The sequence below is a fragment of the Pistacia vera genome, unplaced genomic scaffold, assembly GCF_008641045.1.
Source record: "Pistacia vera cultivar Batoury unplaced genomic scaffold, PisVer_v2 Contig314, whole genome shotgun sequence".
Lineage (NCBI taxonomy): Eukaryota > Viridiplantae > Streptophyta > Magnoliopsida > Sapindales > Anacardiaceae > Pistacia > Pistacia vera.
Window position 1 is genome coordinate 42,940 of NW_022196129.1, and position 27,580 is coordinate 70,519.

General features: G+C 34.3%; 2 protein-coding genes and 1 pseudogene across 3 annotated transcripts; all 3 read right to left on the reverse strand.

Moving 5' to 3' along the window:
- Positions 1 to 775: 775 nt before the first annotated feature.
- On the reverse strand, positions 776 to 2,743 carry LOC116136463 (annotated as a pseudogene).
- Positions 2,744 to 2,775: 32 nt separating this feature from the next.
- LOC116136472 (polyadenylate-binding protein 2-like) lies at positions 2,776 to 5,477 on the reverse strand. Of its 2 annotated transcripts, XM_031422170.1 has the most exons (4): positions 5,247 to 5,476; positions 5,070 to 5,172; positions 4,272 to 4,342; positions 2,776 to 2,917 (listed from the first exon to the last, which is right to left on the reverse strand). In XM_031422170.1, the coding sequence occupies exons 1-4, from the start codon at positions 5,358 to 5,360 to the stop codon at positions 2,822 to 2,824; spliced, it is 384 nt and encodes a 127-aa protein (XP_031278030.1). In that variant the 5' UTR covers positions 5,361 to 5,476; the 3' UTR covers positions 2,776 to 2,821. The 2 variants fall into 2 exon arrangements, with proteins under 2 accessions (XP_031278030.1, XP_031278029.1); XM_031422169.1 differs by lacking the exon at positions 2,776 to 2,917 and having other exon boundaries at positions 3,997 to 4,342; positions 5,247 to 5,477.
- Positions 5,478 to 12,832: 7,355 nt separating this feature from the next.
- On the reverse strand, positions 12,833 to 18,456 carry LOC116136473 (ABC transporter G family member 11-like). The gene is made up of 9 exons (XM_031422172.1): positions 17,915 to 18,456; positions 15,394 to 15,473; positions 14,780 to 15,244; positions 14,594 to 14,680; positions 14,369 to 14,491; positions 14,147 to 14,291; positions 13,902 to 13,960; positions 13,685 to 13,771; positions 12,833 to 13,554 (listed from the first exon to the last, which is right to left on the reverse strand). The coding sequence occupies exons 1-9, from the start codon at positions 18,357 to 18,359 to the stop codon at positions 12,865 to 12,867; spliced, it is 2,181 nt and encodes a 726-aa protein (XP_031278032.1). The 5' UTR covers positions 18,360 to 18,456; the 3' UTR covers positions 12,833 to 12,864.
- Between the last annotated feature and the right edge of the window lie 9,124 nt (positions 18,457 to 27,580).

The following is a 27,580-nucleotide window of genomic DNA, read 5'->3' on the forward strand; positions in this document are numbered from 1 at the left end:
TCAAAAGCTATCAAACAAAATAGTTTAAAGAATTCATATTTCTTAGTATAAAATTTAAAAATTGATTTATATAATTATAATATTGATAAGAAAAAAATTATGTTTTTACAATATTATTAATTATTAAATTTCTATGATGCTCACAAAATTTTTTGGGTCCATACTCAAGTTTGGTATTCAAATCCAAGAGAAAGGTTTCTTCATTCTGTCTCTCTACGTATTAAACCTGAAATATAATTTATATACTCTTGTCATAAGTTACATAATGTTTGGCTACTCACGAATTTATTAACGTCTACTAACCTTTGTTAAAATTACATATAATACCCTCTATATGCGTATGGTACTCGTCATATACGTTATATTTACAAAGGATAGAAAATAGTTGTAAGATCGTGAATAAGCATAACATTACTCCATAGTTATTTGCCTAAAAAATCTGTGTTAGAAAACCAACCATCTATGAAATAAAATAAATATTTTCATATAAAAAATAAATGTATTTCTTAACTAAGAAAAAAAAAAAAAAAGTAGGTTACACTCGATGATAATCTCATAAATAATCCAATATCCCATATAAAGTTAAATAATATTATCAAGCAATCAAACAAAGAGAGATCTCTCAAAATTTAGAATCACACAACATATATTACATGCCAAGGCCTTCAGCTCCTGCATGAGTCTGGCATACCTTTAACATTTCTTATTTTATATAAAATAAAAGCGAGCCCTTAAAATTCATTCATCCACTCACAATATCAAGTCTGATTTAATTTCACTTCACATCCTTGAAGTATGTTATGCAGGTGTAGCGGATTGCAAAGGCGTGGCAGAAGCGGAGGGATTCTCCCAAATTGAATCGATGGTTTAGGAGCCTAAGAGTTTTGATAAGGGGCTTAACCTTCTCCACCGTCTTAAATGCCAAAACATGAGACGATACAGAACCACCATTGCGCACAAAACAAGAAGATCAACCATTTGGAGTACCCCAACTCAACTTGCCAAAAGCGTCCAAGATTTCTTCACCAGTGATTGTTGGTGGTCCTCTGCTTGATTATTGGGGAACGTTAAGCCTTTAAATTCATTTTTGTAGAATCCTTGATTTGCATATCTGTGATAAGCAATATAGAAGCCGGTACTTCCACACTGGCTTAGGAAGATCATCCGGCAGTCTAAAGAATCCTCCATCCAACATCATCACGCCGATAATTCCAGCGCCAGTTATGATTCATGAGGAAATCCGGAACTATGCTTGCACGATCATCATTAAGTTTCAACTAGCATCATGCATACAAAAAGTAGCAAAGCGAAGTAGGAAAGTGGTCAAAATCCTTTTGCAGCCCAACTAGAAAATAGGATTATTGCACCAGGAATCAAAGAGATTAAAGCAAGTAAGGAACTGAAGAAACTGAGTTGCTAAGACAAATGCAGCAACACCGTAGTGTCCGTTTAACCTTTCCGTCCAAATATCTAAGATATCAAAAATAGGTTAAAAATAAGATAGAAAAATATAGAAAACAAGTGAATTTATGTCACTTATATAGGTCAAAAATAATAAATCTTAGTTCATTTCAATAAATTAATTAAATCCACTAACCTCATGTCCTCTACGAAAGAAGGAAATCCTCAATTGACATGAAAGTCAAGAATGATGAAACAAACGTGAGCATGGAACCCCTAGCCTGAAATTAGAAGTTAATATATATTGAATATCAGATCAAAATCAATTCCTTTAAATGGGTTGATACGATAATAAGAGAGTGCATATGAAATAAACTCTCTATTCTTAAACAAAAGGTACCTGAATTGACCCAAAACGCGGTCCAACGTCATGGAACATAGTTCCTACAAATAACATATGAGCTACGTAGATAATAAAGCGAAGCCAAAATAACCTAAATCGCGATACATGTTCACGAAGGATCTCCTTGTGAGAACCATGCTCTGGCGATGAAGCTTGCTTGGCTTCCCTTCTTCTCCAGAGTTCCTTCTTTCTACAGAGCAATAAAATTACTGCGAAGGGTTTTGGCTGAGAGGAATCAAAACATTAAATTTGCTAAATTATGTACCTGATTGACTATCTCTGAAACACGCTGTTGAACTTCCGGCTGTTCTCTGATGATTTATATGCGTTGACAAGAATGTTAATGACTTCCTCAGTACTAATGCTGCCATGCCCTTGTTCAACATCCTATTGTCCCATATATTGTTCATTTTGATTTTATAAAAAGTTCCCATTTGCAAAGAAAATATATATTTTGAACAAATGATTTTATGCAAGGTAAACTACTTCTTCGAAGTCCTGGTTAATAGTCCTTAAATAATGATCAGAGGGGTTTCTGTGACTTGGGCAAGGGAAGCCACTTGAAGCAAAGAACTGCACCGAAGATTCATAACATCCAAAATTGTATCAATTTTCACTAAAGCAAGGGATTATTATTGTTCTAATTTATCCTGAAAATCATTAATCTTACCTGTTCTGACCTGTATAGGACCAAAAAACTGTTCTTCCTGCGGAAAGAGGCAGAGATTGTGAAAGAGCTCAAAAACTTCACTGCTAGGTTGATGAATGATGCAATAACAGTTCTCCCATCCTGGCGAGCAAGCATAACAATGCGTTTCATGCATGATAAGATGCTGCACTATCTAGTCCACTAGTTGGCTCATCGAGAAACAGAAGCTTTGGCCGGGTCAAGATTTCATGCAAATGCAACTCTTCTTTTTGTCCACCACTAAGGCTTTTTGGCTCCCCCCACCCCCCCCCCCCCCCCGGACTATATAAGAACAATAACTTTGACCCACCCTCAAAACAATAAAAATATCACAACATTAGTATACAGAGAACTTGACGAATAAGAACAACTCCGCGATCATAGTAATATATAGTATCAAACCATGATCCTACTAAAGCTGAGAACTGCCCACATTCAAACCAAACACAAACAGAAGTTAACATAAACAAGGTTTCAAGGTTAAATGAATCAATTAAAGATAGTATTAAGCAGGAGACAAATATTCTATGCATAAGACTCAATTAAGAAGAGTGCTGCAGACAAGAGAATTCCACACATAACAAATGAAGCATAATAGACATCAGTAGCTTGAGAACCCATGCTCCAGCAATTCTATAAATCCTAATCCATAGACAATGTACAAGAACCAGCAAAAGTACAGCCTAACTAAAATGGTTTGTGAAAAATGAATATAGGGGGAAGTTTATTGAATCAAAAGATAAACCATAATAGCATTACATACTAGTTAACTGCATCCACTAAACTATAAGTTTCATAGGTACTTTCACATTATACAAAAAGTGCATCCTACAAAAAAAAAAAAAAAAAAAAAAATATATATATATATATATATAGACACACTTCGTCTTCTCTTCTCATAAACCACTGCATTATGAAGCCATAACCTAACACTCAAGGTGATAACAAAAATAAAACTACTGAAAGTCAAAGGAAAAATATAAGTTTTTTTTTTTTTTTTTAATGACCCACATACATAACACTATAAGTCATTTATGCCTACCTAATTCACAGTCATGTCTCAAACAAGGTATATTATAGGAAATAAGGGAACTGACTCCATAGTACAATCCACCTTGTGTACCGCTCTACTTGTAGTTGCATCCATTCAATAATCTAAAAAATAAATCTCTATAACGTTGTTTCATCAACCTTAAGTTTTAGTATAGCCGCACAAGTAAATTCCTTAATCCTTCACTAACAACTTTTCTTTCCTATAACTTCATAACTGCCCCTTTACTGATCTACAGCTTTATCAAGGAAAAAGGAGGCTTCAAGTGGGCCCTAAAAATCAAGGTGGCAGCAACCCCAAGACAACACTAGATAAGAATTGCAAATATACAATCTCTAGTGACCTTGGAGTATCAGCCAAGTAGAAAAGACTCCAGCAACTACGGGCAAAACTTGTTCATAAGTGCTACCTAAGTAATGATCTCAGAGTTCTGATAAAAAAAAAATATTTTTATCATGAAAGTGTTACAAAAAAGCTTAGAAATTCTGTTAAGTCATTCCCCAAGTCAAACATTAAAGTAAGACAAAATTCTACAAGATAAATAGTACAGATACACCCAAAAATCTAAATATTCTGCAGAAATCAAAATATATAGAGCCAAAAATATTACTGGTGTGAGACGATACCACATCAAATAACTCCGAAAGAGCAGAAAATAACACAAACTGGGCATCTATTATTTCTAGAAAAGGTAATGCATAAGAAGAGAGAAGTATCATGTTTCTCACATTGCCAACAAACACTGATCGTGAATCCGTTTCTTCCCTGTTCGCTTGATTAGCAGCTGCACTAGCAGGATCTGTGTACAACATAACAGAGAGGAAGATAAAATAAACATATTGATAATTTAAAAGGAAAATATTAGTATAAAGGGATCAAAACTTGGTGTAAAGAGTGCCCTGTGACTTAAATTACTCAAAAAAGCAAGGGAGTGGATAAGATTTTGGTTGGAACTTGAAGACAGTCCAAAAATTAGAAAAACAAACAGTTCCCCAATTATCAGCAATGCAAATAAGTTTATTTTAAAGGCGGTTAAAAACTTTAAATCATCAATTGGGAAAAAAAGAATAGAAGCGTCTAAATGTAGGAGGCCTAGGTGCAAACCAAAAGACTAGCCTTCGAGGTGGAGTGACCCATCCTCCTAATACAGCCCAAGCACCCATTAGTCATCCTATGTGCGATTCCCAGAACTCAACAATAAACCCATGTAGTCAGAAAAAAAAAAGTGTTCCATGAAAAGGTATATTTTAAGTAATAACACAAAACAAAAAAACTATACTAAGATTTAAAAGTGATAATCATAAAGCTATGCGATTCTTGATTCATAATAATAATAATAATAATAATAATAATAATAATAATAATAAAAACACTAATTACAATTACTGTTCCTTAAATTTTACCCAAAAAAAAATACATTCAATTTTCGATCTATACAAACCCAACACGATGAACAAAATTAATCACAATCTAAAGCCACAATTTCTTCAACTAAATCAGCAATCAAAAGAAAAAGAAGTTAATACCTGAAACGGCACCCATCTCTTTCTCAACCTTGGCCTGCATCTCGCGAAGAGCTGCAGCTTCCTCTTCCATCTCCTTCAACCGCTTCTTCATCTCATCCAACTCCTGAACAGATAAACAATATTAGATCTATCGAATACCAGGGTTTCAATTGACCGTAGAGAGTTCTAAGTAACTACCTTGACGGCGTCCTCATCGGCAGCCGACATGTCGACGTCAGCGTTGTGACCGTCTACATCACCTTCCATGTCGGGGATTTCGCCTCCGTACACCTCGTGTTCTTCTTCATCCATTGCCACTCTGTCCGAATTTTTCCCCTTTTCTTTCTCCTCTGCTGGTTCTGGCCACTAAAGGTTTGCGATTTTACTCCATGTGCCCTACACAGGAGAGGCGATATAACAGAGAAAACCTACGAAATACGATGCCGTTTCCAAGGATATTAAAACATTCGGGTATGTTTGGTTTAATATTTTTCACTATCCTATTCATATTATTTCCAAAATACCAGTTTATTTTATTATTCTAAAAATACTATTATATTTTATTCAACTATTTTTAAACTTCTTAAGTTTATTAATTTAACTAAACACCCTCTAAAAAAAGTTTAGAAATTAACAAAAACACCCTATCCACCCACATTTACTAGATTCTGGCCACCATCATCGAAAGGTGGTCAGAATCTGATATAATGGTGTACTACCAGTTGGATCTGACTGGTAGTGCACCGATCTATCATTTTTCGGCCATATTCACCATGGATCTAGCCAAAAAATGTCAGATTTTTGGCCTAACTAATCGTCAACAATGGTCATATCTTTGGCCATTATTGACCACCAAACATGGCCAGATCTAACCGTCAACAGTTTGATCTGGTCATAGATCTTGTCTTTTCCGACCAAATTCATGGTAGATTTGGTTGAAAAATGTCATCTCGGCACACGACCGACTAGATCCAGTCAATCATGCGCTGATACAGCGACTCCGACTACCCTATAGCGGAGGTGGCCGGCTGTCAGTATTTAATGGGTGGGTGCGCGTGTATTTGTAATTTTCAATTTTTTATTATAGGGGTGTTTAGTAAATTAACAAACCTAAGGGGTGTTTTTGTTAATTTTTAAATCTTACCTCGTTATTCCCACCTAACTCTAAAAATATCAAAAATACTATCTAAAATACTAAAGCAAACAGACCCGAAATAATTCCCAGTTTAGTTGCTTACTACATCCTAGTCCCTCTAGTTTTGGTATTTCTTTAAGGAAACAATTAATTTTTACTAAGGCCGAAAGGTATCCTCCCACTGCAAGTTTGCCTTAAGAAAAATTTCATACCCAAAGTTTGAAAACGACAATTACCCACCAACCGTTAATTTTGTCCGTTAACTTGTTAAATTCAAGAACAGTTAAAGGGTAATTATGTCATTTTACCCACTCCTCCCATCTTCTTCTTCATCTCCCACCAAAGATCAACCCCTAATCGCCAACCTTAGCCCAAATTCTAGCCAATTCCAGAACCAGAAATCGACCCCGTCACCACTATTCAATTTACCGACATCCCCCTCTCACCCTCATCCACAATCACTCCTTAATCGTTGGCACCACTTTAAGGTTTTTTTGTGGTCATCGAGTATTTTCAACAAAATTTCGATCAACCCTAGCACCAAAAATCACCGCCAAGACCACCTTTTGCTTCGCCAACATCCCTTTTTCGAAACCCCTATCATCCTCGACCCCGGTTGCCCACCGTTCATCGACGCCACTTCCCTTAGGGTTTGCGATTTTTTTGGCAAAATCGAAGTTTGTTTGGTGTTGTTTTGAAAGGAGATTCTCAATGGAGATGGATTGTGATTTTTTTTTTTTTTTTAAGTGTTTGTGTTGATTTTTTTGGGTTTTTGGATTGATTCTGACATTGGAGATTGTCCCTAAATTAGGTGGCAATGGGAGGTTTTGTAGAGGTTACTGATTGTGAACGGAGAGCAAAATCGGTCCAAACTATTAAGGCTTTTGAAGGGGGGAGACCGATGAGTCTTTTGGTGGTGGCATGTTAGTTTTAGTGGTTGAAATTTAACTTAAGAAAGGCCGTTGCGCATTCCACAAATTACTCGATGAACAACAATCGATTGACCACCCCTTCACTTACCAACATCCCCCTTCAAAACCTCCAAAATCTCTAACCAAAGTAGCCTGCCGTTCGTCACCACCGACCACCATATTATTATTATTATTATTTTTATTTTTTATTTTTTATTTTTTTTTTTTTTTGTGGCTACTTTCCCTGTCGCTAGCCACCATGTCTTTTGGCTATTTTTCGCTAAATGGAAAATTATTCCTATCCTCCTTTAAACAATAACTCTGTTACTAAACAAAGACCATTTTTGCTACTAAATGAAAATGCGTTAAGAAATTCAACTACACTGACCTACCTAAGAAAATTAACAATAAAATTTCATAAAACATTATAAAAATTCTAATATAAGTAATTGAGAGTTACTTGAAACGAAATGAAATTAATGCGAAAAAGTGAGAGTGAGAGTCCTTACTTTGTTTTCGAATTGTAAAATGATCATGAGCTAAGCAAAATACATTAAACATGGTGAGAGTGAGAGTGAGTGAGAGAGATGGAGTTTAAAAAAATGGTGCGAAGGTTTCGTTAAAGAAGAAGGGGGAAAGAAGGGTTGGTGTAGTGTACATAAAAAAGCCAAAATGGCGTTGTTTTGTATAATGAATATATTTAAATTATTTGGACCCTTCCTAATTTCAAAACCGTGCAATATCAATCTCATAAATCGTCATTTCACTCCTTCTAAGTTTGTCTTTCTTATATTTATATTTTATACCCGTTTTATTTTGAAATTAAATTACCAATATAACCTCCTAATTACTAATAATTGCAGATTTTGTAATATTTGATTTTTTTTCTCTCAGAATATAATTTTTTTTTTTCAAATATATAAAATATCATAAAGTCTTGGCCATAAAAAATTGCCAAGAACATTGTTGGGGAGGAAATCATTTCTCGCCCTTAGCTTTTTTATTTTTTATTTTTTTGCGAGAAAACTTTCTTCGCCAAATATGTTTGGATTATTCTTACCTTCACTGATAATCTTTAGTAAAGAAAATATATTCTTTGCCCAAGAAAATCTTTCCTTAATAATAGTGTTATTTGTTGAGAGAACTTTCCTACCTAACATGTTAGGATTATTAGGCAGGAAATGTATTCCTTGTCAAAATCTTTATTCAATAGGGAAGTTTTTCCTCACCATCGGACATTTCTCACAAAGAAATTTTGTCTCATTGATAGGGGCTATTTGGATCGGGCGTAAATAAGATAACGAGGGTAATCTTCGTTTTATTTTGCAAGATTCATGCGTTTGGTTTGCAAGATACGATGGTAATCTTTTATTGTAAATAGTGTTTACTGTTAATAATGTGGACAATAATCTTATTATCTTGTTAGGAGGTGTTATTAAAACATTACTAGGGTAATATGATTTTTTTTACCCATTTTGTCCAAAATTAAAAACCATTTCGAACACAATTGCCCTCAAATGTCTACCAAATAACAATAACTCAGCCCCCCAACCTTTGAGAAATTAGCTAAAATACCCCAACCATGATTATTAGTATCCTACGATATGCGATACGTATCTTACGATACAATTCGATATAGGTCATCAACGATACGTATCAGAGAGTATATCCTAAACCTTTTGATAAGTTGATATGTATCCAACGATACGATATGTATTGGTTTGTATTTTTAAAAATATCGATACAAATTGATATGACTTTATTAATTTGGGTCAAAGGCCCGAAAAAATTTTCGGGTCAGATCTAGGTCACCCAACCTAGTTCACTAAAACCCGCTCAAATTTATCCATTTTGCATGGAGAAAGTAAAGAGGAAGATGTGTTGCCCATTTTGCATGATAAGTGGAGATATAGATATTGACATTGATATTAGAAATGATATGAATGGTTGAGAGGAAATGATATAGATTCTTAATTTTATGATTAATTTTGATTATGTAATATCATAATTTAAAGCCAATAATATCACAAAATTCGTTAATTAATCTTGGAGATGATATTAATTTTTATAATTTTATTATTTTTTTGAAAAAATGCATATCCTACGATACGATATGATACACAATACACGATTCAAAAAATTAGGTTTTCGATGCATGATATGATATGCGATTTGACAACCATGACCCCAACCATAAAAAAATCTAAAAGTTAACAAAATACCCCTAACCACCCAAAACCACCGTCAGCTGTGACTCACCATTGCCAGTAGCCGGCGCCAGTCACCATAATGGTGCACAACCATCGAGATCTGGCCGGTCGTGCGTCGGTAAGACCCTTTTCAACCATGGATCTGTCATTTCCAACTTTGGCAGTGCACCACCGACTATATACAACTAGTCGTACGCCGACAGACCGATAGTGGTGGTGGGCTATCAGCAGTGGCTTGGGGTGGGTGGGGGTGATTTTGTTACAAAATAAAGTTTTATATAACTAGGGTGTTTTAGCAAACTTTCAAATATAAGAGCTTAAAAGAAATGATTCAAAAAATAATAAAAAATTACTATTTTATTAATATTTAAAAAGGAGGGCAATTTAGTAATCTACATAACATATCCATACATTTATCCTCCCAACCAAACATATTATTCATCAATTTATTCAAACTATTAAACACATTTTCTAAATATTTTCAGTAATCTTCAAGATGATCTTTCTTTTCATTAATATAATATGTCTTTATAATAAAATATTATATGATTTAAACGCCCTATAATGGTTTTTTGTTTTTTTTTTTTTCACGAGGAGTTGTTCATTAAACATAAATGGATGGAAGGACAATTAGAGACCACCTTTACCGAGGTAAAAAATAATTCCTCACTAAAAAACATTTTTAGCGAGCGATTTGCTAAATGTAATCGCTATTACTAATTTTTCTGATAGTGCCAATAAAATAGAAGCTTAGTTATTACTTCATTTTGTTCTAGAATTGACGACAAGACTGTGTAATACTTTAGAATGGTTGGATGTGATTGGTACTCTCCTCTTTAATCTACCCTAAGGGTCTTAAGCTTACAATTGAAAGGAAGTTTTGCATGATTTTTGAAATGATGAAAAACTTGCAAGACTTCTAATTCTGCTTTANTTCTTCGCCAAATATGTTTGGATTATTCTTACCTTCACTGATAATCTTTAGTAAAGAAAATATATTCTTTGCCCAAGAAAATCTTTCCTTAATAATAGTGTTATTTGTTGAGAGAACTTTCCTACCTAACATGTTAGGATTATTAGGCAGGAAATGTATTCCTTGTCAAAATCTCTATTCAATAGGGAATTTTTCCTCACCATCAGACATTTCTCGTGAAGAAATTTTGTCTCACTGATAGGGGGCCATTTGAATCGGGGGTAAATAAGATAATAGGGGTAATCTTTATTTATTTTGCAAGATACTTATGTTTGGTTTGCAAGTAATAAAATATTATAGTAATTTTTTATTTCAAATAGTGTTTACTGTTAATAATGTGGGTGATAATCTTATTATCTTATTAGGGGTGTTATTAAAACATTACTAGGATAATATGATTTTTTTTACCCATTTTGCCCTTAATTAAAAACCATTTGGGACACAATTGCCTTCAAATGTCTACCAATAACAATTACTCAGCCGCCCTACATTTGAGAAATTAGCTAAAACACCCCAAGTCCCCAACCATAAAAAAATTTAAAAGTTCACAAAATACTCCCAGTCACCAAAGACCACCATCGGCCGTGACTCACCACTGCCAGTAGTTGGCACCAATCACCGTAATGGTGCACGACCGATGGGATATGGCCAGTCGTGCACTGATAAGACCTTTTTCGGCCAAGAATGGCCAAATATGGCGTTTGTATGGCCGTTTTATGGCTAGATCTATGCCCGTGAAATTGGCCATAGATTTGGTCGTTTTGTAGCCATGGATTTGTGATCCATGGCCATTTCCAGCTTTGACGGCACATGGCCGACCATATACGACTAATCATACGCCATTCCGTCGATTACCGACGGCGGTTGGCGGTGGTGGTTGGCTGGCGGTAGTGGCTTGGGGTGGGTGAAGGTGATTTTGCTACAAATTAAAGTTTTATATGACTAGGTTATTTTAGCAAAATTTTAAATATAGAGGGTTAAAAGAAATGATTAAAAAAAAAAAAAAAAAATTACTATTATGTTAATATTTAAAAAGGTGGGCAATTTAGTAATTTATATAACATATCCACCTATTTATCCTCCCAACCAAACATATTATTCACTAATTTATTCAAACTAATTAAGCACATTTTCTAAACATTCTCAATAATCTTTAGGTGATCTTTCTTTTTGTTAATATAATATACCCCTTAATAAACATTATATGATTCAAACACCCTATAATAATTTTTTTTTTTTTTTTTTCCACGAGGAATTCTTCGTTAACATAATGGATGGAAGGAACATTAGAACCACCTTTACCGAGGTAAAAAATACTCCTCACTAAAAAACATTTTTAGCGAGCGATTTGCTAATATAATCGCTATTACTAATTTTTCTTATAGTGCCAATAAAATGAAGCTTAGTTATTACTTCATTTTGTTCTAGAATTGACGACAAGACTGTGTGTAATGCTTTAGAATGCTTGTGTGATTGGTACGCTCCTCTTTAATCTCGCCCTACAATTGAAATGAAGTTTGGCATGATTTTTGAAATGATGAAAAACTTGCAAGACTTCTAATTCTGCTTTAGGCAAGAAAACCACGTAAGGTTGAGTATGATCCTCCAATAAATAAATCTTAAAGAATTAATTCCCTTCTTGATTTTACTTTTCAAAATATCATATTTTCTAACTCTTAATTATTTATTTATATATCTAGTTATCTTTTTTGTTACTTTAATTCTTTTTTTTTTTTTTTCTGGGGGGGGGGGGGGGGGGGTGGGTGGGGGGGTGGGGCGCGTTGCGCGGGGTGGGGTAAGTTGTTACTTTAATTCATTAAACTAGATCTTTACTTTAAAAAAAAATCAATTTTAGTACTTTACTTGATATAAAATTTCGTTAAAGAGTATTAATGAATCCTCCTTTATAATTATATAATTTTAGTTTATTTTCACTTTCTTTTCTTTATATTTTATGTCTAACTCTACTTAGAATTATTATCTGATATCTCATATTTTTTAGTATAAATTTCAAAATTGATTTATATAATTTTATAATATTGATAAGAAAAAAATTATGTTATTACAATATTATTCAATTATTAAATTTCTATGATGCTTACAAATTTTTTGGGTCCATACTCAAGTTTGGTATCTCAATCCCAAGAGAAAGGTTTCTTCATTCTTGTCTCTCTATGTATTAAGCCTGAATAAAATAATTTATATACTCGTGTCATAAGTTATTGCCAGTGTTAGAAAACTCAACCATCTATGAAAATAAAATAAATATTTTTATATAAAATAATAATGTATTTCTTAATTAAGAAAAAAAAAATATGTTACACTCGATGATAATCTCATAAATAATCCAAATATCCCATATAAAGTTTAAATAATATTATCTAATGCAATCCAAACAAAGAGAGATCTCTCAAAATTTAGAATCACACAACATATATTACATGCCAAGGCCTTCAGCTCCTGCATGAGTCTGGCATACCTTTAACATTTCTTATTTTATATAAAATAAAAGCGAGCCCCTTAAAATTCATTCATCCACTCACAATATTAAGTCTGATTCAATTTCACTTCACATCCTTGAAGTATGTTATGCAGGTGTAGCGGATTGCAAAGGCGTGGCAGAAGCGGAGGGATTCTCCCAAATCTGAATCGATGGTTTAGGAGCCATAAGAGTTTTGATAAGGGGCTTAACCTTCTCCACCGTCTTAATAATTGCCAAAAACATGAGACGATACAGAACCACCATTGCGCACAAAACAAGAAGATCAACCCATTTGGAGTACCCCAACTCAACTTGCCAAAAGCTGTCCAAGATTTCTTCACCAGTGATTGTTGGTGGTCCTTCTGCTTGATTATTGGGGAACGTTAACCCTTTAAATTCATTTTTGTAGAATCCTTGATTTGCATATCTGTGATAAGCAATATAGAAGACCGGGTACTTCCACACTGGCTTAGGAAGATCATCCGGCAGTCTAAAGAACCCTCCATCCAACATCATCACGCCGATAATTCCAGCGCCAGTTATGATTCCCATGAGGAAATCCGGAACTATGCTTGCAACGATCATCATTAAGCTTTCAACTAGCATCATGCATACAAAAAGTAGCAAAGCGAAGTAGGAAAAGTGGTCAAAATCCTTTTGCAGCCCAACTAGAAAATAGGATATTGCACCAGGAATCAAAGAGATTATAAGCAAGTAAGGAACTGAAGAAACTGAGTTGCTAATGACAAATGCAGCAACACCGTAGTGTCCGTTTAACCTTTCTCGTCCAAATATCTAAGATATCAAAAATCGGTTAAAAATAAGATCGAAAAATATAGAAAACAAGTGAATTTATGTCACTTGTAAATAGGTCAAAAATAATAAATCTTAGTTCATTTTCAATAAATTAATTAAACCCACTAACCTTCATGTCCTCTACGAAAGAAGGAAATCCTCCAATTGACATGAAAGTCAAGAAGGATGAAACAAACGTGAGCATGGAACCCCTAGCCTGAAATTAAGAAGTTATATATATATATATATTGAACATCAGATCAAGATAAATTCCTTTAAATGGGTTGATACGATAATAAGAGAGTGCATATGAAATAAACTACTCTTATTATCTTAACAAAAGGTACCTGAATTGACCCATAACCGTGTCCAATGTCACGGAACATAGTTCCCAGTGGCGGATTTACTTAATGACGAGTGGGGACCACGGCCCCCACTCAAACTTTAAAAAACTTCGATTGTATAAATATTTATATTTAGTTACATTTTACCCCCTAAAAGACTTTGACATTTTGCCCCCACAAATTTTTTTTGTTTATTTTTTGCCCCCATCGAGTAAAATTCCTGGATCCGCCACTGATAGTTCCTACACATAAACATAGAGCTACGTAGATAATAAAGCGAAGCCAATAATAACCTAAATCGCGATACATGTTCACGAAGGATCTCCTTGTGAGAACCATGCTCTGGCTGATGAAGCTTGCTTGGCTTCCCTTCTTCTCCAGAGTTCCTTCTTTCTACAGAGCAATAAAATTTACTGCGAAGGGTTTTGGCTGAGAGAGAATCAAAACATTAAATTTGCTAAATTATGTACCTGATTGACTATCTCTGAAACACGCTGTTGAACTTCCTGGCTGTTCTCTGATGATTTATATGCGTTGACAAGAATGTTAATGACTTCCTCAGTACTAATGCTGCCATGCCCTTGTTCAACATCCTATTGTCCATATATATTGTTCATTTTGATTTTATAAAAAGTTCCCATTTGCAAAGAAAATATATATTTTGAACAAATGATTTTTATGCAAGGATAACTTACTTCTTCGAAGTCCTGGTTAACAGTCCTTAAGTAATGGTCAGAGGGGTTTCTATGACTTGGGCAAGGGAAGCCACTTGAAGCAAAGAACTGCACCGAAGATTCATAACATCCAAAATTGTATCAATTTTCACTAAAGCAAGGGGATTATTATTTGTTCTAATTTATCCTGAAAATCATTAATCTTACCTGTTCTGCACCTGTAATAGGACCAAAATAAACTGTTCTTCCTGCGGAAAGAAGGCAGAGATTGTGAAAGAGCTCAAAAACTTCACTGCTAGGTTGATGAATTGATGCAATAACAGTTCTCCCATCCTGGCGAGCAAGCATAACAATGCGTTTCATGACATGATAAGATGCTGCACTATCTAGTCCACTAGTTGGCTCATCGAGAAACAGAAGCTTTGGCCGGGTCAAGATTTCAATGCAAATGCTAACTCTTCTTTTTTGTCCACCACTAAGGCCTTTTTGGCTCCAGCCTCCTATTCTGGTGTCCATAGCATCTTGCAAACCCATTTCCCTAATTGTCATTTCGGCTCTTTCCTTCTTCTCGGATTTGGGCATGGAGTCTGGGAGTTGGAGCTGCGCTGAGTAGTATACAGCTTCTCTTACGGTTAATGTTGTCATTAGAGTATTGTCTTGAGTCACATAGGCCTAATATGTCCAGTCAGAAAAGCCAATATTGTTAAATAAGTATTTATGCAGAAATTAAGTTTAATCAGATATATAAAAGATAATGTTCATATGATAAAAATTGTTTCATTTGAGAGTTTAGGAATAATATATGATGAATATATGCTCACCGAAGTTCCAAAAGCAAGTGCCTCTTTACGACCATTGATGAGGATCTCCCCTGTTTGCTGTGTGTTCGAACCTAGTCTTCCTGCAAATTAAGAGTGCTTCTATATCAACAACTTATTATATCTAAAACGAGGGGTGATACCATTTTATTGCGGACATTTGTCTTTCTGTTGAAACCTTTAACAGTGATCTACTTATAAAACAGCATAGTTAATTTATAATTTTAAAAGGTGACTTTTACCGATTGAAACTGCGAAACAGAACATCAAAATATATACGTTTCATATAAAATATGGATGCTTTAGTATAGGGTCAATAGCAGTGATGAAAAAAACTTTTAATACACATCTTCAACACAAATTATTTTTATTTCAGTGGCTACCATTGATCTGAAGATGCTTTGTTAAATTGATAAATTGACGATTCTAAGATTCTAAAGGAACCAGTGCATCTTTAACTGGCTGTCGATCTACGTGGTCAACACTATGCATGCAATCTATCAAAGCTATTTTATTGGTGTATAGATCCGCGCATACTTATTGTTGTGGTCCAGATAATTTTGTATTTCCAAAATGTTTCGATGGAATCTACACACGCAAGTAGTTAGCCGTATCTTTAATTGATTATACTTGTAATTTAACTCATGTAACAATGGAACACACACACACACAAATCAAACACAGATCTTGCTTCTCCAAAACAAAATTCCAAACCAAATCCCGGATCTCTCAATCTATCGAAGCAGTTAATATCTTAAATTGCTTTTAAAGAAGTGCAGTCATCCTGGCTGTCGACTAAAAGAAAAGTCTATTCAGAACGCTGGGTGGCTTCCACTTCATGGCTTAGCCTTGCGAGGGCTAGTCGCCTCTTCGCAGCGTGGCCTAGCAAGTTCCAGCTACCACTCTGGCTTGGCCTTGCGTTAGGTCCAACTGCTGCTGCAACGGCTCAATGTGTCTACGTTTGCTATCATGAAGAGGCCAACAAGATTTTCTTCCCTTTTCTGTATTTTTGTGTCGTTTCTTAGATGGATTTGGTTTTCAATGAGTAAAATTAGGTTAAGTTTGTAATTGGTGAAGCTTAATTTGATTTTGGCTAGATGATTTTGGAGATGTGATTGCAAAAGGTGGCTGATTTTAGTGAACTTGTATTAGGTTGATGATTTTGAAGAGATCATGTTGTCCACTGTGTGTCAATTAAACGAAGTCAGCTCGACTTTTACCTGAATATCTACTTGTATATCTATTTTCAAGTAAATTGAACAATCTTCGTGTTCCTGATAATCAGTCTCAAACCTTTGATTCGAAGATTTGAATGTTGGTAATAGCAAGGTTTTAAAACTCGGCCCGAGGTGAAACCCAGAAAAGTGATCGAGTCTTAGGGTTGAACCGGTTTGACTAGTCGGTCAAACTGGTCATGTCAATATGTTCAAAGGTTTGAAATCCATTAAAAACACCCCTAAAAATTACACAGAAGTCCCTATAGGTTTGAAATCCTACAAAACACCCCAAATTACTCCGACAGTGTCAACAACCTAGACCAAATAGGGGCTATTTCTGGTGTTGACAACACATCCCATCACCACGAATACTCTCCCCTCAACCTCTTAACTAAAATTCAAATCACTCCACGTCCGATCCCCCTTTGCCAATCGCTAGCAACAACCTGTTGTTGCCGCCGATCGATTTTTGCGATTTTGGTCGTTTTACTCACCGAAAATCACCTTCATCTCCACCTTTCGACTCACCAGCCCTCTCTCTTTAAAACCCTCAACATCCCAGCCACCAATTATTCACCAATTGTCGTCTTAATCTTTAGGGTTTGCCATGAACAGTAAAAATTGATAACCCAACCTGGTGAAGGCCCCAGGTCCCAATTGAATTTGTCGGGCCGAGCCAAGTTTTAAAACACTGGGTAATAGACGAGATAGGTTTTCATTTTAAAAGATTTGTAATATATTCTACACATCAAAGAAGAAAAATAATTATAATTTGATGGTAAATTTGAACAAGCTATAGCGTTTAGATGATTGAGAGTAGGAATGTATATTAATTGAATTGGTGAATTTGTTTTGAAACATGAATTTTATTTTATTTTTTTTTCAAGTTTTTTTACTGCTTAAAGATGATAAAAGAAAAAATTATAAAATCTACCGTCCTCCGACTAATATAGAAAGTGATACGAGTCCATAAAGCCGTGGACCACATGCATTAAATGAAAATCGCATCACATGCAATAATATTAAATAAATAAACAATGAAGGAGATTGATGTTAAAACACAATTATCATAAGTCTCAAAACACAAAATTAGGGCATTTAGTTTTGTTTAATTCCAAGGTGCCATACCATAAATTTACGTGAATTGTGATATCAGTGATATGGTATATGTGTGATACTGTGATTCTCTGGATTTGTTCTTGCTACTGTATTAACACTACTTCATATGCTGTACGAACCTAGAAAAGCTATAAAATTAGACAAATCTGTGAATAGTATTAGCCTGTGAATAGTATTAGCCAGCAAACCTGCCAATGCATCCAGAAGTGTAGACTTGCCAGAACCTGAAGGACCCATAATGGCCAAAATCTTTCCAGGCTCAGCATACCCTGTAAGCTTCTGCAAAATAGCTCGGCGGCCAGTTTTCTCACTAGGAACAGTAACCGTAAGGTCCTTCCATGTTAAGAAAATACCACTATTTGCTTTTGTTGATGTATAATCAATCAACTCATCATTTTTTCTATTGGGTCCACCAACTGCTTCCGTCTCGAGCCTCCCAGTGATTGCTTCTGATTTATCTGAATGAACTTTTGGGCCAGCGCTAAATGGGAAGCTTATTTCCCTGGCAGAAGGATCAAAAACGTTTTCTGCTGAGAAAGAAAGGCTTCGCACCTCAAGGTTATCTATAGGATCTTTTGGCCGTGATCGTGATGAACTTGGTGTCCATCTAGGGACGTTGGTGGGAGAATCCATGATGAGTTTTCACTAAAACAAATTGTAATGGGAATTGCAGAGAGAATGAGAAAGGAAGGTTGGTTTGGATTTAGCTTGTTTATCGATGGTAAATGTGCTCACGTCTAGCATTAATTTATAGGCAATGAAATTCCCGTTTCCCTGTGATCACAATTCAAGTCAAAGTAGTGGAGAAGCTGGGCCTATTTACCTTTAAAATATGACCTTACCCATCCAATGATTCAATATATTGCATGATTGAACACCTTAAAGTGATTTTTTTTGGGTGTTCAAACTTACATTGGACTCTACCTAATCTTCAAGGTCATGAAATATTTTACAAGTCCAATAAACCAAGATAATTATAAAAATGTGATAGGGATATCTCCCGCGATTGGAATACAAGACCATTTAGGTATAACTAACTCTAGTGGTTAAATAGTTTATCATCTGACCATAAGGGAAAGAGGTAACTCAAAATGACTTTACCCATCCAATTATCGAATAATATTTTTCATCATTGGACAACCTTACCAAAATTCCCCTAATAGGCCGAAACGAATCAACATATATAAAGATTTTTAATCCTTTCTTTTTCAAGGCAAACAAACAATTCCTTATTAATTTGCGTCTTCATCTTTGAATTTTCTGCAAACAGAAATGAACAACATTATACTTTAAAATTATGTAAGCTAACTTTTGCTATACTAATTCATTAGAGAAATTAAAATTAGAAGAATAAAAGCTAAAATTTTGGATTTAATATCGCAGTTTAACAAAACTCTATTCGCTAATGTTGTGTATTAAATCATCTTTAAGTTTCTAGTTAAGCATGATATAATTATATACAAAAGAATTAAAACAGAGAAGAACCATATCAGTCTCTTGACAATAATATAAAAAGGATAATAACAATAATATTTAATTCCACAGGTTCAATAATTAAAGTTCATGTAATTGTCTAAACTAGCTAGTACTGGCATCGAAGAAATAACAATAAAATCAATATCAATATCAAAATCAAAATATATAATAAAATTATATTTATTTATTATTATTCTTATTATTATATCTAAGACTTTAATTTCTCCTATCCCAATCTACAATCACAATTAAACACCAACCCTGAAAGAATAAGCATTAATAATATAAGCACCTATAAACGCACCCAATTATATAGCCAAAGATAATAAAAAAAAAAAAACATCTTTTGAAGTTTTTTTTTCAACTACAATGGCCCATGCGTGCAGTACTCAAGAAAAAAATGTATATAAACTACATGATTTTTTATTGGTTTAGAAGTTAGGAAAACGTTTAGATTGTGGTGGGGATATGGTTTGACAAGAAGAAAATTAAAAAATCAAAAGAGAATCAAAAGACAAAGTCGTAAGTATAGAAGAGAAAGATTGAGAGTATATTTATTATGCCACTACGAAGCGTTCATCTAAGATTTTAGTAATCTTCTTGTAGGATACCACTTTGAAATATTGCATTTTAACCATGATTTTTTTTTTTTCTATTTTATATGAAGCTATTATGAGGTCTAAGACTTACTGTTTTTCTCCTGGCTATCTAATAAACTCTCTTCTTGAGGTTGTCCGTAAGGTGACTTTTGGGGTAGCAAACCGAAAGTTAAGAAAACTAAGTTAATGTAAAGTGGATTGGTGGGGTAAGGACTTGTGAAAATCTTTTAAAGATAAAAGAGCTTTCTTTCTAAAAGAAAACTGTTGATGCTTGATTTTGACACCAACGACTTACAGGTGTAAAGTGTTAAACTGTTCTTAGAAATTACACGTGAATAATTATGAGAGTTGATTATGGTGCATAGATTATATATGTTTGCAGAAACATAAATAATAGGTTGATAAGAGAGATTTTTATAGTAGTTCGGATGCTTAAAATGAATCATACATCCACTGCTATTTTATTATTCTCTGTTATTTTTCTGATGTTGCCTGTAAGGTGTACAAAAATGGAGAAATGTTTTATTTACAGAAAAAAAAATAAAGCTCAAATGTTTGTCTAGCTCTCATATGCCCAACCTGTCCATTTTTTACGAAGAGGGGTGTATATTTATACCTTTGAAGTTAATGTAATGAGTACTTTTGTACATTGTCTTGACACATGGGGACCATTCCTTAATCCTTATCTTAAATATAACACTGATAGAAAATATCTCTTAAAGGCGGTTTGAGTTTTTTATAACTAATACTACCTTATCTTTAAGTGCTTGTTAAAGTGGTGCTAACATTAATATATATTTTTTGCACAACAAATACATTTATGCATAATATGTTACACACTTTTGTAAAATGACGTGGAAGTTGAGAGAACAATGTTTTAAATTGTTTAAATGATTAAAACTCGTTTCAAGCTCCCACCTTCTAGTATGTAGTTGATATATAATTTTTGTATCTTTTAAAGCTTAAAAACAAGAGGATTCTCCCCCAAAAAAAGCTTTCAATATTATTCAACACTAAGCTTCAGTGGAGTGAAGTATTCCAATATATATATACACTGAATTTTCTAATTTTCTTTTGAAATCAATCATCATGCAACTGATTTTTTTTTTTCTAAACAAATATCTTTTGCATATGACATGGTGTCCGTATCATATATATGATTATGGATGTTTAAAGGGCAGACAGCACGTTTTCAACTCTTTAAATGATAGAAATTTGTCCCACACCATTTCCAATCTTAAAATTTGTTAAAAGAATGGAATCTGTTAAAAATGAAAGAAATGCGAAAAATGGAGATTTTTCTTTCTTTCCTTCTTTTTTAATTTGGTTTTAGCCTCATACCACCCAAGGTCACTTGGGGTGTGAGACAAAAAAATAAAGATATTTTTTTTCGTACATATATTCTTCATTAGAAATGTGGTAAACGTGTTTGATTGCTTAGTTTGGCATCATTTCCTTGATAAGAATTAATTAAACAAATATCACTAGTAAGGACAATTTGATTTAATCGATTTTATATATATTGAATTTTTTTTATCTTGATATACCAAATGGTATAGGTGTCATTGGCGTAACATACAAATATTTATAACACTGTTGAAATTTACAGGTTGTCCAGTTTAGAAAACCTAAGTTCTAAAGTAACCAAAACATTCACAGCAAGCTAGAAATATAAAGAAATAAGAGCATACACACAGATTTATAGTGGTTCAGTAATTAGATTGATTACCTACATCCAATTTTCAGGGCAATAGAAAACATACACTATGAAAAGAAACTTTACAAAGTTTGTGAGTTAGTTTTACACCAAGAATCCAGTGACAACCCCCCTCTGTAATCACCGTAGATTGCTCCCATGTGTCTCACACCTCTCACACACAAATACAACATTAATCAATAATTTATACAAGAAGAAAGAATAAAAATTAGTTACAAGATATCTCATCACCATTGTCGATCTCATCCTACGAACACCAAAGCTCCACCTTGATTATTCCCTCAACAACTTTTTCTCTTTTCTAACCAAGACAGAACAATCCAGAAAACAAACAAAAAGTGTCGACTTGAGGCACAAACAAAATATCCCAAATGAGAATTTCCAAAAATGTCCCTTTCTTTCTTCTAAATTACCTCTGACTAAAATATAAAAACTTTGACTCCACATAGGCATAAATCGGATGCCACATCAGCATAAATCTCCACCTTGGCATTTGATTTCTTCATCTTCTCCTGCCTTGGAAATTTCCTTCATTGTTACTCAATCTGGAGCAGGCTCTTGAAGAGCCTCAGTTTATCCAAAGTAATAACTTTGGTAAACATATCTGCTGGATTCTCTTTCACAGAATCTTCTCCACCTTAATAACCTTTTCTTCAATCATATCTTTGATGAAGTGCAGCCTCACGTCAATGTGTTTGGATCTTTCATGAAAGGTTTGGTTTTTGCATAGGAATATAGCACTTTGGCTATCACTCTTGATTGGAACCTGAGCCTGATTGAATCCCAGCTCACTAAACATTCCCTTGAGCCAAATTGCTTTCTTGGCAACTTCTGTAATCGCCACATACTCAGCTTCTGTAGTTGATAGAGTCACAATAGCCTGCAAATTAGCTTTCTAACAAACCAGATTATTCCATAAAGAGAAAACAAAGCCTGTCATGGATTTCCTATTATCAGGATTTCTAGCATAATCAATATCTACACACCCCACAATGAAATCCAACAAGTTTTTCTCTTTACTATACACAATTCCTATTGACATTGTTCCCCTATTATACCTTAGGATCATTTCACTGCTTCCCAGTGAGGTTTTCCAGGATTACTAGTGAATCTGCTAACATAGCTTACTGCAAAGGCTAAGTCAGGCCTTGTACAGACCATAAGGGATATTAATCATTTCCTTTCTCCCATCCTCTGAACTAGGACACTGATTCAAGGTTAATTTAATATGCTGGCCCATTGGTGTTTTGACAAGTTTACAATCAAGCATATTAAACCTTCTAATAACTTTTTCAGTATACTTCTTTTGAGATAGAATAATCCTCCTCGTTTTCCTATCTCTCTCTATGTTCATTCCTAGGATTTTTTTAGCCTGCGCCAAATCTTTCATTTCAAACTATTTGTTCATTTCTACCTTAAACTTAGCAATTTCAGTAGCATCTCTACAAGCCAACAACATGTCATCAACACAAAGTGCTCAGTAAAGATAGCAAATATAAACATTTGAAATAAAGGCAACTATCAAACTTACTTCTTTTGAAACTAGAAATGATCATGAAATTGTCAAATTTTTTATACCATTGCCTAAGGGACTGTTTCAGTCCATACAAGGACTTCTTTAACAGACATACCTGATTTCTTGCACCTTTTTCAAACATTTCAGGTTGCTCCATTAGGATTTTTTTCTTCTAGATCACCATTCAAGAATGTTGTTTCAAGTTCAAATTGAGCTACTAAGGACAGTAAGACCCTAATGGTAGTATGCCTTACCACAGGTGAAAAAATTTCAGTGTAATCTACCCCTTCAACCTATGAAAAAACCTTGGCAACCAATCTAGCTTTAAATCTAGGAGCTTCTACCCCTGAAATTCCTTCCTTCCTTTTGAAAACCCATTTGCACTTGACAACTCTACTCCCTTCAGGTTTCTTAATAAGAACACAAGTCTTATTCTTCATCAAAGATTCATATTCCTCTTGCTTAGCTAACCTCCATTGCTTAGATTCTCTACTTTCCCTAGCTTCCCTAACAGTCTTAGGTTCATCTTCTATTTCCTTAGCAATTTGAAGTGCAAAGGCAACCATGTCAGCTTGTGAATACCTCCTAGGCAACCTAAATTCTCTCATTTCCCTATCTCTGGATAACTGGTAGTTCTGCAGTTCAGATTTTTCATCATAAACTGAATCATTTTCATTCCCCTCTAACACAGATTCTTCCTCTTGAGTTTGTAAATCTCTTTGCTGATATTCTAGTTGCATATTACCAGAATTGTTAGAAGGGGCTTCTCCATTCATTTCAAACCTAATTACTTCAGAATTCAACTTATCAATCTTTTCATTCAACCTATTCAATTCTTCTTCATTGAATCTGACATCTCTACTGATTATGCATCTTTTCCTAGTAACATTCCAGCACTTATACCCTTTTACCCCATCAGGATACCCTATGAAAATACACTTAATGGCTCTAGGTTGTAACTTATCAGATTTGTCATGCACAAAGACAGTGCAACCAAAAACTCTCAAGCTACCATAATCAGCTGGATGTCCTGTCCATCTCTCAACAAGTGTTTTAAACTCTATAGTTGAGGAAGGAATTCTATTAATCAGGAATACTGTTGTATGAGCAGCTTCAGCCCAAAACTTAGTGGGAAGTTTGGCACAAAACAGCAAGCTTCTAACCTTCTCTAATATAGTTATATTCATCCTTTCAGCTAACCCATTTTGTTGTGGGGTATATCTAACTATCCTATGTCTTAAGATTCCACTATCCTTACATAGTTTATCAAACTCCTCATTTATGGATTTTGAATCGTTATCAGCCCTCAATTTCTTTATTTTCTTTCCTGTCTGGTTCTCAATCATAATTTTCCATTCCCTAAACTTACCAAATGCTTTTCCCTTATTTTTCAAGAAATAGATCCATACTCTCTTAGAGTAATCATCTATGATGCTAATGAAATACTTACAACCTCCCAAAGATGGATATTTAGTTGGCTCCCACACATCAGAATGGATATAATCTAGAATAGCCTTAGAACAGTGTTTTCCCACACTAAATCTAATTCTGCTCATCTTCCCATACATGCAATGATCACATAAATCTAGCTTCTCTATATTATCCCCTTCTAGAACCTTTTGCTTACTTAGCTCAACTAGCCCTTTTTCACTAACATGCCCTAACCTCCTATGCCATAAAGTTATCCTATTAGACTTTTGAGATAAGGATACAACTGCTGTTCCATTGATGGTTGAACTATTTAGAACATACAGCCCATTCTTCTTCTCACCCTTCATTACAACTAAAGATTCTTTAGTGACTTTAAGGACTCCACCTTGAGCCTTACAGCTATGGCCAATTAACTATAAACTTCCTAGAGAAATTAAATTTATTTTCAGCTCTGGTATGTTTCTAACATCTATGAGCCATTTTGAACTGCCATCATGCAAATTCAACCTTACATCTCCTATTCCTAAGACTCTACAAACTGCATTGTTGCCCATCAAAACTTTTCCAGACTCTAAGTTTTCTAAAGTTTGACAGAAAACTCCTATTTGGAGTCATGTGGAAAGTACAACCAGAATCAAGTATCCATTCAACATCAATTTCATTTTTAGAGGCTACCAACACATCAGAACTCTCATACCCATCAGAAGCTACATCTATACTCCCACTGGCATCCTTTTCCCCTGATTTTTTCTTCCTTTCAAGATAGTCCCTCTTAAAATGACCTTCCTTATGACAATGAAAGCATTTGCTAACAAATTTTAACTTAGACTTTGATCTACTCCTAAAATTCCCTTTGTTGTGACTTTTCTTTTTCAGATCTTCCTTTCACATGTAACCCCTCACAATCTAGTTTACCTTCTTTCCTAAACTTAGCATCTTTTGTAGTAATTGCAACCATAACCTCATCTAGTTTACGGGTTTGCCTGCCATATTTTAGGGTATCAACAAAGTTATAGTACATTATAGGTATAGAGTTTATGAGGATAACAACTTGGTCCTCATCTTCAACTTTAACACTCAGGCCTTTTAAGTCTTGCACTAATTTCATAAAGTCATTCATATTTTCTCCTAACGACTTTCCCTCATCCATCTTCAAACCAAAGAATTTCTGTTTTAAAACTAATCTATTAGGGGAAGACTTAGATAGATATAAGGAGTCTAGTTTTTCCCAAACCCCGGCTAGTGTTGTCATTTTCTTTACCTCTCTCAAAACTTTTTCCCCCAAGCCTAGAATTAAGGTACTATGGGCTTTATCTAGAAGATATTTCTTCTCTTTTTCAGTTAAAGACTTTGATAGACTGTCCTCACCTTCTAAGGTAGCTGACAACCCATTCTTAACTAAGACATCTCTAATTTTCATATTTCATAATCCATAATCATTATCACTTGTGAACTTCTCTTTCTCGAACTTAGACATATCTAGGTTTACTACTTCTTCAATTACCAAGAGATGCAAAACCCTAAAAAAATTTAGGACCTAGAATAAACCCTAAATCTAGAAACAGTAACCAAAACTTAGGTTTAACCCAGATAATCCACAATCGAACAAACCCTAACATTTAGACCTAATCTAGCTCTAATACCAATTGTTGAAATTTACAGGTTTTCCAGTTTAGAAAACATAAGTTCTAAAGTAACCAAAACATTCAAGCAAGCTAGAAATATAAAGAAATAAGAGCATAAACAATAAAGAGCATACACACAAATTTATAGTGGTTCAGTAATCAGATTGATTACCTACATCCACTCTTCAGGGCAGTAGAAAACATACACTATGAAAAGAAACCTTACAAAGTTTGTGAGTTAGTTTGACACCAAGAATCCAGTGACAACCCTCCTCTGTAATCACCCTAGATTGCTCCCATGTGTCTCACACCTCTCACACACAAATACAACATTAATCAGTAATTTATACAAGAAGAAAGAATAAAAATTAGTTACAAGAAATCTCATCACCATCGTTGATCTCATCCTGTGAACACCAAAGCTCCACCTTGATAATTCCCTCAACAACTTTCTCCCTTTTGTAACCAAGAGAGAACAATCCAAAGAACGAACAAAAAGTGTCGACCTAAGGCACAAGCAAAATATCCCAAATGAGAATTTCTAGAAATGTCCCTTTCTTTCTTCTAAATTACCTCTGACCAAAATATAAAAACTTTGACTCCACATAAGCATAAATCGAATGCCACATCAGCACACACAAGTTTTTCTAGACGCAAAAAATAGTGTTATTACATAAAGCACATTCTAGTTTTTACAATAGAATGTCACTTGCTTGAAAATAACACTTGAATAACAATTGTTATGTAATAACCTTTATATTTTTATGCTTTTTAAAGAAAAAAGTGGCATTGCTTATGAATATATTAATGCTAATCAAATGTCTATTTACACAAAAAAAAAAAAAAAATTCCATCTAATATTATAAAAACTTATGCAATATTAATTAAATTGATCAAATTTTGAGGGATCAAAAAAATAACCTCCTCTATCAATCTTAAACTAAATTAGTTAATATATGTAGTTTTTTACATAAATACCGTTTTGTGATGTTTTTCTCGGTTTTCACCTTCCCTATAATCCAAAAGTTCATATAGGCGAACTATTTGGTTTTTCATGAAATATTCGATTTTATATGTACTCAAACTATTGGGTTAGCGTAAACCTAACTCGAACTAGCAAATATATTGTTGTGTGTGATTTTTCCATTAAGCTCAAAGACGTCAAAATCCTGTGAGGATATAGTTTGACCCAAAATCAGTTCGGCTTAACACTTGTTCGACCCAGCATAAGCTCATCGAGATGTAGCTCGACCCAACATAAGCTAGTCACAACCAACTTTGGCAATTGTTTGACAGATCCCAAGTATTTCAGAAGAGATCAGATCAACAGTAGTAATGATGTGATCTTAGTGCACAATCACGAGAATATCGGAATTGCAATTCAAACGTGATTGCAATTCCGATGATTTCTCTTTTTCCTTGTTTACAAATTTATATATAAACCCCTTCCAATGATGGAAAAGGGGTTAGAAAATTGTTCTAGGCATATT